This window comes from Arvicola amphibius, chromosome 7 (assembly GCF_903992535.2).
Source record: "Arvicola amphibius chromosome 7, mArvAmp1.2, whole genome shotgun sequence".
In the NCBI taxonomy this organism is placed as follows: Eukaryota; Metazoa; Chordata; class Mammalia; order Rodentia; family Cricetidae; genus Arvicola; species Arvicola amphibius.
This window is the reverse complement of record NC_052053.1, coordinates 137,070,715-137,088,154: the sequence shown is the minus strand read 5'-3', so window position 1 is coordinate 137,088,154 and position 17,440 is coordinate 137,070,715. Positions and strand designations below refer to the sequence as shown.

Below are 17,440 nucleotides of genomic sequence, written 5' to 3'. Positions count from 1 at the left end.
TTCCAGGCAGCTGGGCTGGTCTCTAGGCCTTGCAGTTCCATTTTGTCTGGGTTTTCTCAGTAGCCTGGCTCATCCCAGAGTCTTCCTTGCAGTTCTGGACCCTTCTGTCTGAGAGAGACTCTCGGCTTTTACTGCTTACTCTGTCAGGGAGGGACCTAAATCCAGTAGGTTTCAGGGATTTCCTAGCCCTATTTTGGGTTGTTTGCCTTCCTGCTTAAGGAGCTTCCAGCAGGATGAAGGGTTTCGATCGCTGAGGAGACTATTAACACAGCTGCCTGTAATCCCAGCTTTCAAAAGGTTGAGGCAGAACAACTAGATTTCAGGAGACCAACCTGGGTTACATAACAAGACCCCGTCTGAAAGGGGCTGAGGCCATACCTCTGCGACAGAATGCTTGCCTGGCGTGTGTGAAGTCCTCAGTTCCAATGACTGAGGTGGGGATGGTAAAGGCAGGGAATGTTGCGGGGCCAGCAAGATGGCTCAGCACCTGCCTCACGACAAACCACAACAAAGAAGCCTGGCAATCTGGGTTTGATCCCCTGAGGGGAGGAAAGTGTCCGTTCCATAAAGTTGTTCTCCGACCTTCACACGCCTATTCCCTACACACTAACAGTAAACAAGAAAACAAACAAAGAAATGCAATATGCTGTCCATCCAAGCCCTTCATCAGTCCATTCGGTGTAGAGGATTCCTAGAATAAAGGAATGGCTGGACTCCTCCCACCGTCACGAGCAGGAAGATAAAAGTCAGGATGTTCTGTTGCTCTCCTAGCAGTGAGGTTATTACACCTTTTAATTCAATCCTTTGCCTGCCCTGGTGAGGACAAAGCACACTTCATTTAATGCAAACGGTCTTCCTTAATGGAAAGGCCTGAGAAACCCTCTAATGGAGGGGTTGTACACTTTGCCTCCAGCTGCAAAATCTATAAGTATCCTCAGAGTCTCCAAGGAGCCTCAGCTGCAGCCAAGGGGCTGTTGGCAAGGAGCGGGATGGAGGAGGTGTGGGAATGGGGTCTCTCACCAAGCCTTCTTCAGCAGGTGGGAAAAAAGCTGAGCGGGTACCAGAAGAAAGCTCCCAGGGACGCATCATTCCTTTCGTGTGCAGCCTCTGGATCCCAGTCACTTGTATCCTCGTCAGAACCCAGGAAGAACCCCTGGGAATCTAGCTACATCAAGATATAAGCCTGAGCACCCCCACCAGCCATCACCCCGTGCCACCGTCACCACCGAGCACCTGAAATGGGGCTGGTCTAACGCGTGAACCCAGGAGTAAAGTGTACACCATGTTTTAAGATCGTGTGGAAAGTGAATAAATATCTCATATGTCATTTGATGGTATGTTATACATATCGAATTGAGCTATATTATAACTACGCTAACTTAGAAAGAACAGAGGCACAGGTCTGAATAGAAGAATTGACAGAGGAGTTATATCAGGAAGGACAGCTTTCAGTCACAGTGTGTGTGTGTGTGTGTGTGTGTGTGTGTGTGTGTGTGTGTGTGTGGAGCATGAGTGGGGGAGTTTCAAGGACTGAGTGCATCATACAGTAGGCAGCATGGCAGGGCCTTGCAGGAGAGGAGCCTCCCTTCAAGTTCCAAAGAATAGTTTCCTTAGGAGAGACATTTACTGTGTTTAGTGTGACAGGAATCCTGAAGCAAAGAACCTTCAAAACCGTATAACAAAGTGACCTTTCTGAGTCCTGGGTTTCTAGGGAACGGTGGGAAGTTCCCCCTTGTCATGTATCCTATATTCCGGGAGGCAGGCACTGGTTCAGACGAGTCCTGGACCGTGGAGAAGATGGGAGGGGCTGGGCTGCATCACTGCGGGTACCTGCCAGTTCTTTGTCCTAAGGGACGGACTGCAGGGCTCTGTGACCTGATTTCTGCGACGGAGAGAGAGAGGGTCTGGGATCTAACAATGACTAACGCCACCTGACTTCATGTACTTTTGATGTGGCCATGAAAATACGGAGAAACACATATGCAGCATTGATCTCTGGTTGCACAGGGCAGTACTGTAATGGACAAGCGTGGTTGAAACAACATACAGTTTGGTGCTGATCAAGATTCTTTTAAAAGGATCCAATGAAGGAGCAAAGGTAGCAGCTTCTGGATGCATCCCCTTTTACACGGTCTGGATGTGCTATCACTTCCTGAAGGGTCACTCGCCCACCAGAGCATGCGGCTCTGGCAGACCCTGCTCCCCGCTGTCCCCCGCCCCTTCCCTCTGCCTTGCTAAAAACCATTCCTAAAGCTAGCCACCAAGGTCTGCTCCCTTATTTGGCCACTTAATTCTCCTGAAAGGCTGACTACCAAAGCCCAGCAATCAAAAGCCCCTGGTTCACCTGATGAACATGCCTAAATAAAATTAAGCACCTCATCCTAACACGGGGTTCCCCCTTTACCTTTATAAACTGCCATTTGCCTATGTGCTATGTCTGTCTCCTCTCTCTCCAGGACAAACACCCCTTTCCCTTTTTCCCTTGTCCCCTTCCCCTTCTCCCTGTCCCCTCCTTTACCACTGCATCCTACCCATTCTAACACAGACCTCCCCTCTTATCCTCTTAAAAAATCACACCTGCACGGTCATTAGCTGCTGTTTCCTGCCTGAGTCAGAAAGCAGCCACTTGAACTTTTCTTCTCCACTTAATAAAGGACCTCTCTGTGGAAACAGGCGTTGGGGTGAGGTTCGTGCCTAATCTGGGGTCTGCGAGGGAGCCCCCATTGTTAGCCTGGATAAGGACTGGATAGAATGTTTGTGGGTTTCCAGAGCTGGGGTTCAGCATATGCTCTAGAATCTACCCTTCATTTTAGGAGTGGGAGGGGAAACGGCACAGGCGAAGCCCAGGGGACGTTCAGAACAGGTTTCAGTGCTTGCAGGAGTCTGCTCTCCTCTGCACAGCGGTTCTACACAACAATCTGAGGGTTGCATGCTAATTCAGCCTGTGCCTGCTGAGTACAGCAGCCTGTGTTCTTTATGCAGCAGCCTCATCTGTTCCCAGCATGTGCCAAGCATGAGAAACAATCAGGAACAAGTGTCCAGGCCTTTCAGATCAAACAACTCGTCACTGTGCAAACTCCCCACTACATCTGGATCCCCATAAGCCCAGACTCTGGGGACCTTGAGCAGTCAGGACATGTGTAAATTGCCCGGGGTTGCAATGTCAAACCAAAGGTGAGCCGCATAAACTCAGTCAATGGAAAGTTAGCAGTATCCTCTCTGCTTTGCATAGTAAACCGTGCTCCTCAGTACCCCCAGTGCCCAGCATCAAACATGAGTACGAAGGCCCCGGAAAGTGTGGTATTGGTCAAACCATTATTACTTGTGTCCGGTCTTTGTTACTTCTGGACAGTGTTAGTTGTTCGGTCCCCCACACAAGTTAAACACACCGTTAACACCTTTTTTGGCAAGCCAGAAGCACCTCTCTCCAGTCAGCCCTACAGCCTGTGCGTGACCTAGGCTTATAATTCCCCCACAAAGCACTTTAACATATGCTGTGGGCTAATGCTCTTGTACCCTGTAAAGATGTCTGACACATATTAGTTTAATAAAATGCTGATTGACCAATAGTCAGGCAGGAAATATAGGTGGGGCAGCCAAACTAAAAGAATTCTGGGAAGAGGAAAGGCAGAGACAGGGTCACCAGCCAAACCCAGGGGAAGCAAGATGAGAATGATGCACTGAGGAAAGATACCAAGCCACATGGCTAAACATGGATAAGAATTATTGGCTAATTTAAGTTGTAAGAGCTAGTTAATAATAAGCCTGAGCTAATAGACAAAACAGTTGATAATATAAGCCTCTGTGTATTTCTTTGGGACTGAATAGCCACGGGACTGGGCAAGACAGAAACACCTGTAGACCAGGCTGGCCTCAAACTCACAGAGATCCGCCTGCCTCTGCCCCCTGAGTGCTGGATTAAAAGGGTGTGCACCACCACAGCCGCTGTGCTTTTTCTCTCCCAGTCTTTTGTCACAAGAGCATCAGCTGTGACCATTGTCAGGAGACTGTATTGTTTTCTTCCCTTTCTCATGAATGGCTCACTTCCAGACTGTCACATTCTTCAGCTCAATGAATTCCAAATGCTCTAATGTGCCTGGACAGCACTCTTGGTAGAAGTTCAAACAAACTAAATAAGTATAAGATACATTTTGGTGTGGTGATGTAATCCCATCTGAGAACTCTTTTCTGATGCTCTCTGTCAAGCAGTGATGGTCAGAGGACACAGTTTGGGCCAATGACAATTAACAGAAGTATTATAATGTTTCCCCACCTCCAGAAAACATACTAGACTGGCCTGTCTCTTACCCTAAAGCCCATCTTACTTCCTCTTCTTCCAGTCCTGGCTTTGGAGCACCATGGCAGGACATGTGCAGCAGCTGTCTTGCAACCATGAGGTTACACAAACAGGACAAAGAAAGCATGCTACAGATGGAAGAGCAGCAACAGGAAGATGCAGCCTCCTGATGGTCTGCACCTGTCCTGAGTGGTCTGGCTGTTCCTGGACTTCTTTATTATGGGAACATACACATACACATGTGCACACACACACACGCACACACATGCACACACATGCACGTGTACACACACGTATGCACACGCATGCATACACGCACACACACATGCACACACATGCATACACACGCACGCACACACACACACACACGCGCGCGCACGTGCGCGCACACACACACAAACTCATCTCCTGTCCTCCACTGTGGTGGCTATAGTTTCTGCTCCTTGCCCTCCATAAGAAGGATGTTTAAAGCACTTGCTGTTTTTTGCACAGTCATCTTCTTGGAGACCATCCATCCTGCAGGGAAGCTCCTTAGGCAGGAAGGCAAACAACTCAAATAGCTTCAGGAAGTCCCTGAAAATGACCAGATTCGCCAGGGCACTCCCTGCCAGGGTATGCAATAAAGCTTCCAAAGATTCTCTGAGACCAGACCAACTGCCTGGAAGAGGTTTAGGCCAACTGAAGCAGGCCCCTGGAAAGGATGTGCCAACCTGTTGAGCTGCCCACATTCTGTGCAGTGTGCTCCAGGTTCCCGGCTTTGTGAGCTGTCACCCACTCTGGGGTGGCCTTGGAGATGCAGCTGCCTTTGAGTCATTTCTGCTCCTGCAAGGAACCTCTCACTCCTATTCCTGTAAGTCACCACCAAACAAGTCCTTGGTTCACCAAGTTGGACTCTGGGGGTACCCGTGTTTTGGTCTGTTGTGGGCTCCCTATCTGAGCTTATAAGGTAGATAGGGTGAGCAGACGTGTGTGTAACATCTCCCCGGGAAAAGCTTTGTCACACAACGTTGTTGCTTTCAGTGGAGTATGGCACCCACCCGTGGAGTGTGGCACCCACCCGTGGAGTGTGGCACCCACCCGTGGAGTGTGGCACCCACCCGTGGAGTATGGCATCCACCTGTGGAGTATGGCACCCACCCGTGGACCCACCTGTGGAGTATGGCACCCACCCGTGGAGTATGGCATCCACCCGTGGAGTATGGACCCACCCGTGGAGTGTGGCACTCACCCGTGGAGTATGGACCCACCCGTGGAGTATGGACCCACCCGTGGAGTATGGCACCCACCCATGGAGTGTGGCACCCATCCGTAGAGTATGGACCCACCCGTGGAGTATGGACCCACCCGTGGAGTATGGCACCCACCCGTGGAGTGTGGCACCCACCCGTGGAGTGTGGCACCCACCCGTGGAGTGTGGCACCCACCCGTGGAGTGTGGCACCCACCCAGTCCATGTTCTTCACACAGCTGCTGACACAGATGAACCGTGAACAAATGGATGAACGAATCTTTTCTAACAAAAGGACATTTAAGGAAAGCAGCTATCTGTTGATTTAGAGATGCCTACAATAACCTTCCAGCTGCTGTTTCAGCCCCTGAGGTAACCTACGTTGGTCCTGGAGGTTATTCCCATGGGCCACTTTAGAAAAACTGGTCCCGTTGAAGCTGTAAACCCACAGTAAATGGAAGGAGTGGTCCCCAGAGTTGCTGACAGTTTGACTGCCCCATTTCAGAGTACTCTTCTCTAGAGAGCGAGGTTGGCATCTGGGCACCTGTGCCCTTGGTAAACCTCCCTGTTTTCCTCCAGGCTGGTCCGGGCAGCTGCAGGGCAAGTTCAGCCTCAGCAAAGCAAAGAAAGGCACCCTTTCCAGGAATGGCTAAGAGGCTTCACCCGGGGTTGCTGGGACCAAAAGACCCAGTTCCAAGAGGGAATGATTTTAAGTGGGAGCAAGGAGCTCTCAGTCTTCTCAGACTGGATGGGGAGGCAACCCTTTGGGACCCAGTCCCTGTCTGCGCCAGAAATCCCTGAGACCTGATTTTCCCTTGAAAAGAAAATTGTCTTTGTTGCAAGCTCAGCTGTCTCTTAGGAAGATGTCAGTGTCTGGTTTGGGGGGGTGGTACCTTTTGTGCTTGTGTTCAAAATAGCAGGATGGCTTTGCATCATCTTGAAAGGGAATGCTGCCTGCTCAGTCTGGCCTGGGCTGGGTGACTTCACTTGCAGCCTCTCATGTGAGCCAGCCCTGCCTATGCCAACCGCTCTCCTGCTTTCGCTGTCACTCGGGAAGCACAGGAGCTCAACAAGGTTGAGAGTTTGACCCAGATCACAAAGAGCCACGCGCACAGAGCCCTGGCTGAACCTTGGAAGTGGCAGGACATCCCAGTGCTGACCCCGCTACCCACCTTACAGTCTTGGCCATCAGGCTCCTGCTCCAAAGCGGGTGTGTACAGCAGCAGCTTAGGGTACTTACGCTGAGGGGTATGTTCCGGCTTGTGTCCTCTGGGTCAAAGGCCTCCACCTGGTAGATGAATCCAGGATTTGTTCTTTCTATTACATAGAGGTTTAAACCTGTTCCAAGTCAGAGGGAACAAGAGTGTCTCATCAGATAGGGAACTCCAACCCCAGGCCTTCCAGACACTGCAGCTACAGGGAACCCACGAGGTGTGCTGGCATCGTGGGACAGAGAGAGCAGCCAAGATAAGACCCAGCGAGAAATGGCCTGAGCCAAGCTGCTGATGGAGGTCACTACAATGCTAGGTGTCACACCTTTAGTCACATCCTCCACTGGGAGGTGACTCGGACTGTTGTTAGCGGGGAAAGAGGACCAGGATGAGAGGGAAGTTAGGAGTCACCCTAGTGCCTCTAGTGTGATTGACAGTTACATTCAGATCCATGTTTTTATGTTAAAGTGAACCTGTGAAACACACATGGACACCAGCAGAAGGCAGTGGGGATGAGGACACAGAAAAGGGTGTGGTAGGGGTGAGGACACAGAGAAGGGTGTGGTAGGGGTGAGGACACAGAGAAGGGTGTGGTAGGGGTGAGGACACAGAGAAGGGTGGGGTAGGGGTGAGGACACAGAGAAGGGTGGGGTAGGGGTGAGGACACAGAGAAGGGAGGGTAGGGGTGAGGACACAGAGAAGGGTGGGGTAGGGGTGAGGGCACAGAGGGAAAGGGTTTGGTTTGAGAGACTTGCTAAGATTAAGAAGCCCTTCAGATGCCAGGGACATTGGGTGAAACAGATGATGTCTGAGCTGTGAGTTCAGGGAGAGCCCAGGAGAAACAATGGACTTGGGGTTCTCGTTTTACCGAGAGCTCAGTGCACACAGTCAGCACCTTGGGGAGATCTGATGGGAAATTCCCTAGTTCCATCTTCTTTGTTTTTATTGTTATTAGGTTTATGATCGGTGTCTCTGTGTGTGATGTGTGTGGGCATGCCACAGCGCGTGTGTGAAGATCAAGAACAGCTCTGCTGATCAGTTCTTCCACTTCAGTGTCTGTGCTGCGTATTGAAACAGGCTGCCGGGCCTGCATAGCAAGGAGCTCTCCCTGTTCAGCCACACCATTACCCCTTGACTTCCTTTCTGTGATGCTGGGGATTGAACTCACAGTGTGATGCGTGTGATGTAAGCATTCTACCGCCAAGCTATGTCCCCAGATTCCCATCCTTAGGGCATCCCCACCATCTCCCAGGCAGGCCCAGAGAGTCCATGACGGACAAGAAGGCAGCTGGGCAATGGCTGCAGAACAAGGTGGTGAATCTGTGGCGGGCTGAGCCTAGGGTCATCTAAAAGGTTTCATTTTGAGGTGCCTTCATTCAGCATTCTTCCATGACTCAGAGGGAGAGAGAAGCGCAGACACAAGGCTCTAGAAGCTGCTGGACGCCGTGCCTGTGTGTGCTGCTCGTTAAGTGGCTGCCTTTTCTGAGGAAACCGCGGCTTGCTCGTTGACCTTTTCCTGTTTGACTCTGTCCGGCAGGTTCCTCTCTGATGCCACTGTCTGGGTATGTCTCACCTTGCGCTAAGTTGCCTTGAAACTGAGGCGGCTCGTTCATGTCTATCACCTGGACGGTCAGGACCTGCAAGTCTGTGACGCCGACATCATCCTTCACATAAATCTGCAAATCGAATACTTTGGGTCCTGTTTCAAAATCTAGTTGTTCCTTCCCAGTGGTGACAACCTAAAACAGCATAAGAGACCCTCAGCATGAAAACGAAAAGCGTTTGTATGCAAGGGACTCTGACTAGGAAGGGAGCCACCTGCTCCTGGTGACCATCCTCACTTTCAGAGGTGGCCACTCTAACAGGGCAGCCTTAGTCCTTCTGACATAAGCCCCGCCCATGATGGCCCTTCCCAGAAGGCGCTCCTGTGGGTGATGCTGCTTTTCTTAGGAAAGAAAACTCTTCTGGAGACATTCTGGTGGGATTAACTAGAGATGGAAAACCTCAGAATTTTAAAACCTACCACACTTACCACTAGACCCCAGACAGGCCCCTTAGCTACCCTGGACACAACTCCTACAAGCCCAGGGGCATCGCTGTGGTTTAATTGTCCCCTAAAATGCTCATGTTGAAACGGAATGGCTAGTGTTGCATCACGCTGGTGTGAGCTAACTGGTAAGAGGCGGTGGGCGGTGAACATTCTCAATGCCTTATCGCGAGAGTGGGTTACAGAGCCAAGCTGCTTTTCTTATTTAACCACCCACTCTCTCCCTTGTCCCCTCACCATGGTGTGTTGGCCACACTCCTCTGCAGCTTGAGGGCCCTGGTTAGATACCAGCATCCTGACTTTGGACTCCCAGTCTCCAGAACAGGAAAAAAAATCGCTTTCTTTTTTTTTTTTTTTATAAGTTAGCCAGTCTATGGCATGCTGTATAGGAGTAGATGTCAGAGCGAGCAGACATCCAAGATTAATCTCTGTCTTTCCTGTCCTCTCTACCTCCATCTTCCCTCCCCAACTTCTCTCTGTCTCCATCTCTCTCCTTTCATTCACATTAATGGGGATTGAACCCAGAACCTCACACACACTAGGCTACTACTCTACCAGGGCACTCTGACCCTAGCCAAAGGACGGTCTTTCTTTAGAGCTTTGGCAGCTAATACGGGGACAATCGCATCATGTGATGAAAGTTCCCTGCTCTGGTCCCTGACTCCGCTGAACTTCTGTGTGCCTCAGGGGAGTTGCTTTCCCTTCTGCTTCTGTTCCCACCAGATTATAACTCAGGGAGCCATCCCTGTGCTAGGTGAGCAGCTGACACTTTGTAGCAGAGGTGAGGGTCAGGAGGGAGAGGACTTTGTTGTGAACTGTCTCTATTTAGAGAGGGCTGCACAGAGGAGGTGGTGCTATCAGGTTTGACCTTGTGAGATCTAGACCAGTTACAAGAAGAGATGGTAGCCACAGGTGTGAATGTGGAGGATGGGACGGGTGAGGTCGTCTGGCATCTTCAGAGAGCCCGTCTGTGTGTAGTTAATCGGAGCTGGGCCGTCTGTTCTGTCTATTCTGTCTGTGGATGATGGGGCAGAATAGCACACCATAAGCAAGGACTGTGAGCCCAATTGACCAACTTCAAAGCTCGGTTTCCTGTTAAGTGGTTTTCCATGCCTCAGTTTCCCCATCTGTGACACAAAGATAACAATAACACCTGCTTCACAAGGCCACTGAGAAGCTTGAGTGAGCTGATTTGGGGGTTGTGATCAACACCATCCGGCAGTAAGAACCTTGTGCAAAGGTTGACTTCCCCCCTGGGTAGCAGAAACCGGTGGGGAGCACACATCCAGCTGGCCAGTAGACAGTCCAGTCTTCCTCCTTTATCCACCAGCTTCCTGCTCAGCCTGGCGCCTCCTCTGCATCCTGTTAGATGGATCCTTTCCTTCCTTTTGCTGTTCTCCCACATCACCTACTGCTGCTTCCCTCTCCTTGGGAACTAGCTGGGGGCCCTCCGTAGGAAGCAAGTACCCTTCTCACAAGCATCCAAAGTTTACATCTCAGAACCAAGGGATCGTGCGGCTACTAATACAAATGGAAAAACTGTCTGGTCTCACCAGCGTTTACAAATGTTTATGGATCTACCTCTGGGCCGAGTCAGGGAAGGGAAGGGGCTCTCCCGAGGCACCCGGTGGGAGTGAGGAGCTTCGGTTGGGCTGCAGAATTCTGAAGTGGAACACTAAGTTTGACACTGTGTATGTGGGCTTCGGCTTCATCCTGAACAAAGCTGAGCCAAGTTTTGGGTCCATAGCTCCGAACAGTTAACAGTAAAAAAGCAGAGTCGGACTAAAGGCATGGGAGGCTAGAGAGGCAGGCACGGCCTCCACAGGACCTTGGAGAGCTTCTTGGTACCTGTTATTCCTCCCCTGCCTGGGTGGCTCAGAGCTGTCTTTGAGTCACTTGTCGAGGAGAACCGCCCCCCCTCTGGGTGGGGGGCATGACTAGCCCTTTAAGGTTGAGGAGACTCTCTCCTTGGCAGTAGTGGGTTCTAATTGTGAATTAATAGCTCAACAAATCTGTGTCTTTTGTTTTATTCAATGAGAGCTCCAGTGCTAGACAACCTGGTCTCCGGTCTGTCCCACAAGGACCCCCAGGACACACAGCGGAGCTGAGGAGGAGAATGCTGAAGGCCAGCAAGTCCAGACCCTGGATCCTAAAGATGTCTTCAGATTGGCTCTCCCTGGGGGAAGTGAAAACTTTGGGAAAGACTCAAATGGTAAACTAGACAACAGAGCAACCGTGGCATGACACTCAAGTCTGTGAGGAAACACGTACATTGTGGGTTTAGACACTGAGACTTCTGCTTATACGTGGGTGTGTGTCTTTCATATTAGAAATACTTGTTTTTTCAGAATGTCCCCTAAAAAGTCACAGCATCACAGCAGAGTAGACTCCCTAGGTTCAAGGTCACCAGAACCCAAAATTTCAAGATTCACCTCCTCCCTTCCAAAGAAAAGGGTCAGCCCGTGCACACTACCACCCACTAAAACATGAGGTCAGAACGTGTTACTTTGGGACTGCTGAAGAAGGGAAGGAAAGGCCAAAGCCTGTCGGGGCATCTAGCACGGCCGGTCTGGGGTCCCTTAGAGCAGTGGTGGAGGAAAGGGTTTCTGCTGAGGCTATCTGCTTTGCAGACGGGGAGCAAGAGTCAGAGGCTGCTCACCTCAAAGTTGGTCCCCGATAGTCTGTTCACCCTGAAGGCCTCAGTGAAGGGGCTCGGGTTGACGACCATGGGAAATTCTGGCATCACAGGTGACAACGATACTGATAAATTCACAGAAAACTCATGCACCAAAGTCGCAGGCGGCGCATTCTCTGCCACGGTGCTAGTGGCAGGCAGGTGGATCAGGTGCAGTGCCTCTCCTGCAGGTTTAAACAGAGACAAGGAGACATAAACACACAGCTGTTGGCTTTCATTGCTTGGCCAGTGACTCCATTTCGTGGCAACAAAGGGGACTGGTCATTCCCCGAGACCGAATGCTTTCTAGGCACTGGAAAGCGAAAATGTGAAGTCTTCTGGGAGCCAAGGAAACAGCCAGACCAAGCAGCCATGAAATCTGCTGCCGCTGGGGAACAAAGACTCTGGCTCTCCCTCCTCCCTCCCAGCCTTGTGAAGAGCCAGGAAAGGAAACACTTAAAGGCATCAGCGTGATAATGACGCCTTCTCTCTTGCAGGCCTTAGCATGGTAATGACACCTTCTCTCTTGCAGGGGCCCAGAAGATTCTGGAAGTTTGTTTTCCTTCTTGGGGCAATGTTGGATTTATGAGGTCATGTGAGAACTGAGTGTGCAGGACTGGAGACTCCAGAATCACGGGGGATTTCTCCTCAGCCGTTACCAATGTCAAGGGCAATGGATGGTTTATTGCTGGAGGCTGTTCGGGGCTTCCTGTGGAGGATCAGTCTGTGTGATTAATACTGATTTCACAGAGGAGAAAATGAGAGAGTCAGGAGGTCACATGGATTGCTTTGAACATCATTTAAGGGGGCACATACTTTACCTAGGAGAGACTGGGGACATTCTAAGGTCTCCATGATACTGTACCAGACTTGACCACTTCAGAGGCTGTATTCTCTCATGTTTTTATAATCTTGCTAACTATAGTGAGCTGGGGCGGTGAGGTGGTTTGCATAGGAATGGCCCCCATAGACTCATGTATTTGAATGCTTGGCCCATAAGTGGTGGCACTACTAGGAGGTGTGGCCTTGTTGGAAGAAGTGTGTCACTGTGGAGGTGGGCTTTGTGGTCTCAGATATGCTCAAGCTAGGCCTAGTGTAGCAGTCTACTTCATGTAAGAGGTACCCTGTCCTTCTGGTGACCTCTTCTCAGGATAAGGTCACATGCCAGGATCATGCAAATGAAGTAAAAAGCTTGGAAGCCTTCACAGGAGTTACCGACAATAAAGGTAGCCATGGTACAATGTCAGTGCCCCATTCCCCAGATCCCCTGCCAACAAAGAAGTAGTCACCATAGTAGCAATTGCAATAATCCAGTGGCCAGGGTCTACGTGCTGGAGTGGTACATTAGTGAGATGCAGTACACAGAGCATTAACCCTCATCCCTCAGGTCCCTCAGGTAAGACAGATGGATGTCCCAAGGCACCCAGCTCAAAGCAATGTGCCCAGAGGTGAGCAGCCAAGTTGTAACAAGCAGGTCAGAGGCTCAAAGCCAACCCTTCTCCCCAAGACACCTCATTTCCATCCTGAGGCTGGCCTTCCAGAAGGTTCTTTTAAAGTCTGGCGAGCAGGAAAGAGGCTTTAATGGACTTTGACTTACACATGTGTCTTAATAAGAATGAAATTAGAATTGCTGGCATCTAACACATGGACAAAGGAGAGGCAGGTGAAGATGGATTAGCAGACACGGAGCCGGCTGCAGCGTCTTGATACATGGAACGTTTGTTTCCCAGGAATTACAGCCTTTCTGGGAATAAGCTTCTGGAGCCTCCTCCTGAGATCTAGTGTTGAGACAGTTAAAGCCTTCTTTGCTTCAATTACTGACAGGAAGCTGACCACCTTGGGCCCCCAACACCATGTGGTAATGCACGACCTGTTTCTCTAAAGTATAGCTCTGATTCTGAGACACAGTCTGCCCCCACCTGAAACTATCAGCAAATACTCCTTCAGGGACAGTAAGATGGGATCCATGGGTAAAGACGCCGGCCACACAGGCCTGATGACCTGAGCTCAATCCCAAGGACCCAAGTTCCTCGCAAATGGTGCGACCTGTTTATCCCACACATCTGCTGACAGCGTTCCAGGTGACCCCACGTAACCTCCCTCCTCCCTAGTGACAGTAAATGTCACCACCTCTCAACACAAACAGCTATAGCTCAGAAACTCGTATTTCTGGGGAACCTTCAAATGTTTACCTCAAGGAAGCACCGGGACCGTTCATGGCCTACTCTAATGCTGTAGGTCTGCCCTCCACAGGCTAAAGCCTGGGGGAGTGGGCTCAATATGAGGAAGCCCAGTTATTATTGTTTTTTATTAGCAGATCAAAGAAGAAAGCCAAATGTTCATTTTTATGGATCTTGGAAAAGCATTTTGATTTAAAAATCCATTTTGATTTAGAACTAATAATCCAGATAAAACCATCTCCTAAATGGAGAAAGCATTTCTGCCTTACACCAAGAGCCAGCTAGCATCCTGCCTTGGGGTACAGAAACAGGAGCGAGCACTTTTCTCATTAGCTATAAATGGTCAGCAAGGACAGGCTGGCAGTTGGGTAAGAGAAAGAAAGGGCACACGGAGCCATCGGAGCAGAGGGCTATGCATGTTTGTTCTCTCTGCTCCTGCAAGAACATTCGAATCCAAGGGGAAACCGTTAGAAAGATAGTGGGACAAAGCACTAACTGGCATCCATTCATTGTGTGACAGCAAGCTAAATGAGAAGATTTTATTTACAAATGTAAAGAAAGAGAAATAGCTACCCACAAATACTGAGATATGCATGCAAATACCCACATAAAGGAAGCTAACCTACCTGTGAGGGAAGCAAAGGGATATCTGAGCAAATATCAGAACTCTGGTTAGGGGACGCAGGCACAAATCGTCACACTACCCTTTGCTAAGCATTTATTCTGTTCCAGGTCTTTCTTTCAGTGTTTCACGTACGTAACTCATCAAAGTTGCAAATTATCCCTAAATTAACGTGAGTGAATTCCATTTATCATGCATCTATTACTTACTCAGAATATAATATTTAATTTAAAAGTCTTAATTTCAATAATCCAAACTGAAAGTATTCTTTAAAAATTATACAAGACTCTGTGAGTTTGAAGCTAGCCTGGTCTACAAGAGCTAGTTCTAGGACAGGCACCAAAACAACAGAGAAACCTTGTCTCAAAAAATCCCCCCCCCCAAAAGATACAAGCTTCATGGGACCTCGAGGGATGGCTTAGGGGTTGGAAGCACTTGCTCCTCTTCTGGGGGGAACTGGATTCAATTCCTAGCACCAAAAATGGCAGCTCATGGTTCCTGTTCCAGGGGCCCTGACACCCTCACACAATACCAACACACATAAAAATAAGTACATCTTTAAAAAATAATAACCCAAGATTCTTGATGCTCTTGAATGGGGAAGAGAGAATATAGGAAGTGTCAGGTGGAGTCTTGGGCCTATCAGGACTGGCCTTTGCTCCTGGGGAGACAGTTGCCCCTCCATATCTGTTTCCCGGAAGGAGGACTTGCCAAGTCAATGCCTTGGAGGAAAACCGTCACAAAAACTGAATTGATGTCCAGACACAGCTGGGCTCTGAGAGGCCCTTCCCCACCCTAGTTCTCAGAAAGACTCCTTGCACAGGCCAGGCGCAACGGAGTCAGGCTTGGACAAGCCTGGGTTCTGCTGTGGTTCTCTAAGTGCACCCCAGGGAGCAGGCCACCCCAAACCAGCTGCTTTTCAATGCATCCACTCCAGGACCCCTAGCCCCAGGGAGCAGGCCACCCCAAACCAGCTGCCTCCAAGTACATCCACTCCAGGACTCCTGGCCCCAAGATGCTGGCCACCCCAAAGTAGCTGCCTGTCACCCCTCACAGCTGAGAAACCCTCACAGGAGTGCAGCCTCACAGTGGCCGAGTCCTCTTTGGGGGCATCCTCACGAAATGCTGTCCAGCAACACAGGCAGGCCAAGCAAGGCTTCAGAGTGCACAGAGCTCCTACCTGAAGTGACTCCCAGGACAGCAAGGACAATGGCTGCCCCCCGCATCCTGGATGGGTCCCTGTGTGTGTGGCTGTCCAGGATCTTCACCCAGCTTTCTAACCCACATCTATTCCAGATACCAGAACCTCATGGCTTGGTTGCCAGGCAGAGAGTCAAACAGGCTTTGGTGGTAACTAAAGGAGACGCTAAACACTGTCGTCTGTTTGTGCTTTGATGACCTACGTGTGTGATAACCTGCTGTCCCACAGGACAGCTAGTTAGCCTAAGGTCTGCCCCCAAAGTCCTCATCCAGATGTCTCCACAGAGAGCTCAAGAGAAGTCAGAAGAGCAAAAGGGACATATTGAGAGGGTGGCTGCCTGTCCCTGTCACGAACACGGTGGTCCCAACCTCCCCGTAACCAACCAGGCCCGATGAAATGAGGGGTCTCTACTGACTGGATTGAGACAAGTAGCACTCAGACCTGCAACTCCCTGAAACTCAGACAATCGCTAAGAACTGGGACCCAGTGTCTCTGTGAAGCAGACACATGGGAGAGGTGGCCCTTGACACCAGTTAGTTACTTTGCCTGTTGCTATAACAAAAACCTGGCACAAGCGGCTCAAGACAGGACAGGCTGGTCTTGTCTCACAGGTGGAGGGAATGGTCTTCTGGGGAGGGGGACTTAGGAGCAACCTCAGGCAGCTGGCACGCTGCAGCTGCAGCCAGGCAGCATGCAAGGACCGCTGGCGCTCAGGTGGCTGACTCCCTTTTATCTAATCTGCAACCCCGGCCTGTGTGATGGCACCATCCATATAGGGTAGATGGTCCCACCTCAATGAAGCAATTTAGAAACTAGCTCACAAACATTCCCACAGGTGAGCGTACGAGGTTAACTATCTCAGACTCCATTTACCACCGGGGGCCCTTCCGCAGCCCACAGGCTGGCTGAGGAATACTGGAGTTGAGCTTCTGCCCACTAGGGAGTGGTGTGTTCCTTTACAGGATTTCCATGATGGGGCAGCACCGTGCCAAGGCACAAAGAGAGATGACTGAGGAGCCGTCAGAGAGTAATTGGGTCAGTGGAGGTACCATCTCCTCCATCCATCCATTCCCCCACAACAGGTGTCTGTCTGCTCTTGGGGAGGGATAGCCTAGCAGCCCCACATGCGGAGGGGTTGGCCAAACCCTCTGTCAGGGATGGAAGTGGTGTGGAGAACCCAGGGCTCCTGAAGAACAGGCAAACCTTCATGCAGATGGGTCAGCCTGAAGGAGTCAGAATAGAAGGCAGACTGAGCAGGCAGGCAGAGGAAGGACCTTGTCCCTTGTCCTTCCTCTCTGCCCAACCCTCTTCCCAAACCTGTAGGGCAGAGAGGAGGTGTCAGGAGCAGTGCAGTCGGCTGCGCCATCCCTGGAGTGAAGGGTGGAAGGAGATGAGACTTAAGTTGAATTTAGATTTGTCGGAGCCTGAATGGTGCTGCCATGAGTAACTGGGGGGAAAGAAAGCAATGTGCTAAGGGACAAGAGCAATTCCAGCGCTCAGGCAGGAGGATTGTCAACCTGGGCTACAGTGAGCGTGGAGGTAACAGGGGTCACAGAGGAAGACACTGCCCCAAAACCAGATGAGAGAGAGAAGGCTAGGGAGGGAGGCAGAAATAGACAGTGTAACAGATGCCTGTCAAAGTAGGGAGGAGAGGGGGACTGGGAGCATTTCAGTCCACTGAGTGGGAGCTGCTCAGTGAATCCCTCCTGGAGAGTCAAGGCTCAGAGATTGGTGACCCCCTCTGATGTACTGCCAGTCAGGACTCTCCTCAGAAACCCAGGCAGCAAAGCTGGCTCCTCTTTCTGCATGGTCTCCAAGGGTCCTCTGTGTCACTGCCCTGGCTTATGGTCCTGCTCCCAGCACGGCCTCCTCCATGGCCCCAGGGCAGCCTACAGGCTTTCAGGCCCATTTCACAGGAGCGTGAGAATCTGATCCTTCACTTTCTGCTAAAATATCAAACCACTTTGCCCTTTAGTTAATG

At 50.6% G+C, this 17,440-nt stretch overlaps 1 protein-coding gene across 1 annotated transcript in view; it reads right to left on the bottom strand.

The window, feature by feature from the left end:
• The window catches only part of Cdhr3 (cadherin related family member 3), a 62,126-nt gene extending 46,642 nt beyond the window's left edge, over positions 1 to 15,484 (bottom strand). The window contains exons 1-5 of the mRNA XM_038337842.2: positions 15,439 to 15,484; positions 13,584 to 13,586; positions 11,442 to 11,641; positions 8,309 to 8,474; positions 6,765 to 6,862 (exon numbers count right to left, since the gene is read on the bottom strand). Of these exons, the coding sequence (XP_038193770.1) occupies positions 6,765 to 6,862; positions 8,309 to 8,474; positions 11,442 to 11,641; positions 13,584 to 13,586; positions 15,439 to 15,484 (513 nt within the window). The remainder of the gene's footprint in view (positions 1 to 6,764; positions 6,863 to 8,308; positions 8,475 to 11,441; positions 11,642 to 13,583; positions 13,587 to 15,438) is intronic.
• Between the last annotated feature and the right edge of the window lie 1,956 nt (positions 15,485 to 17,440).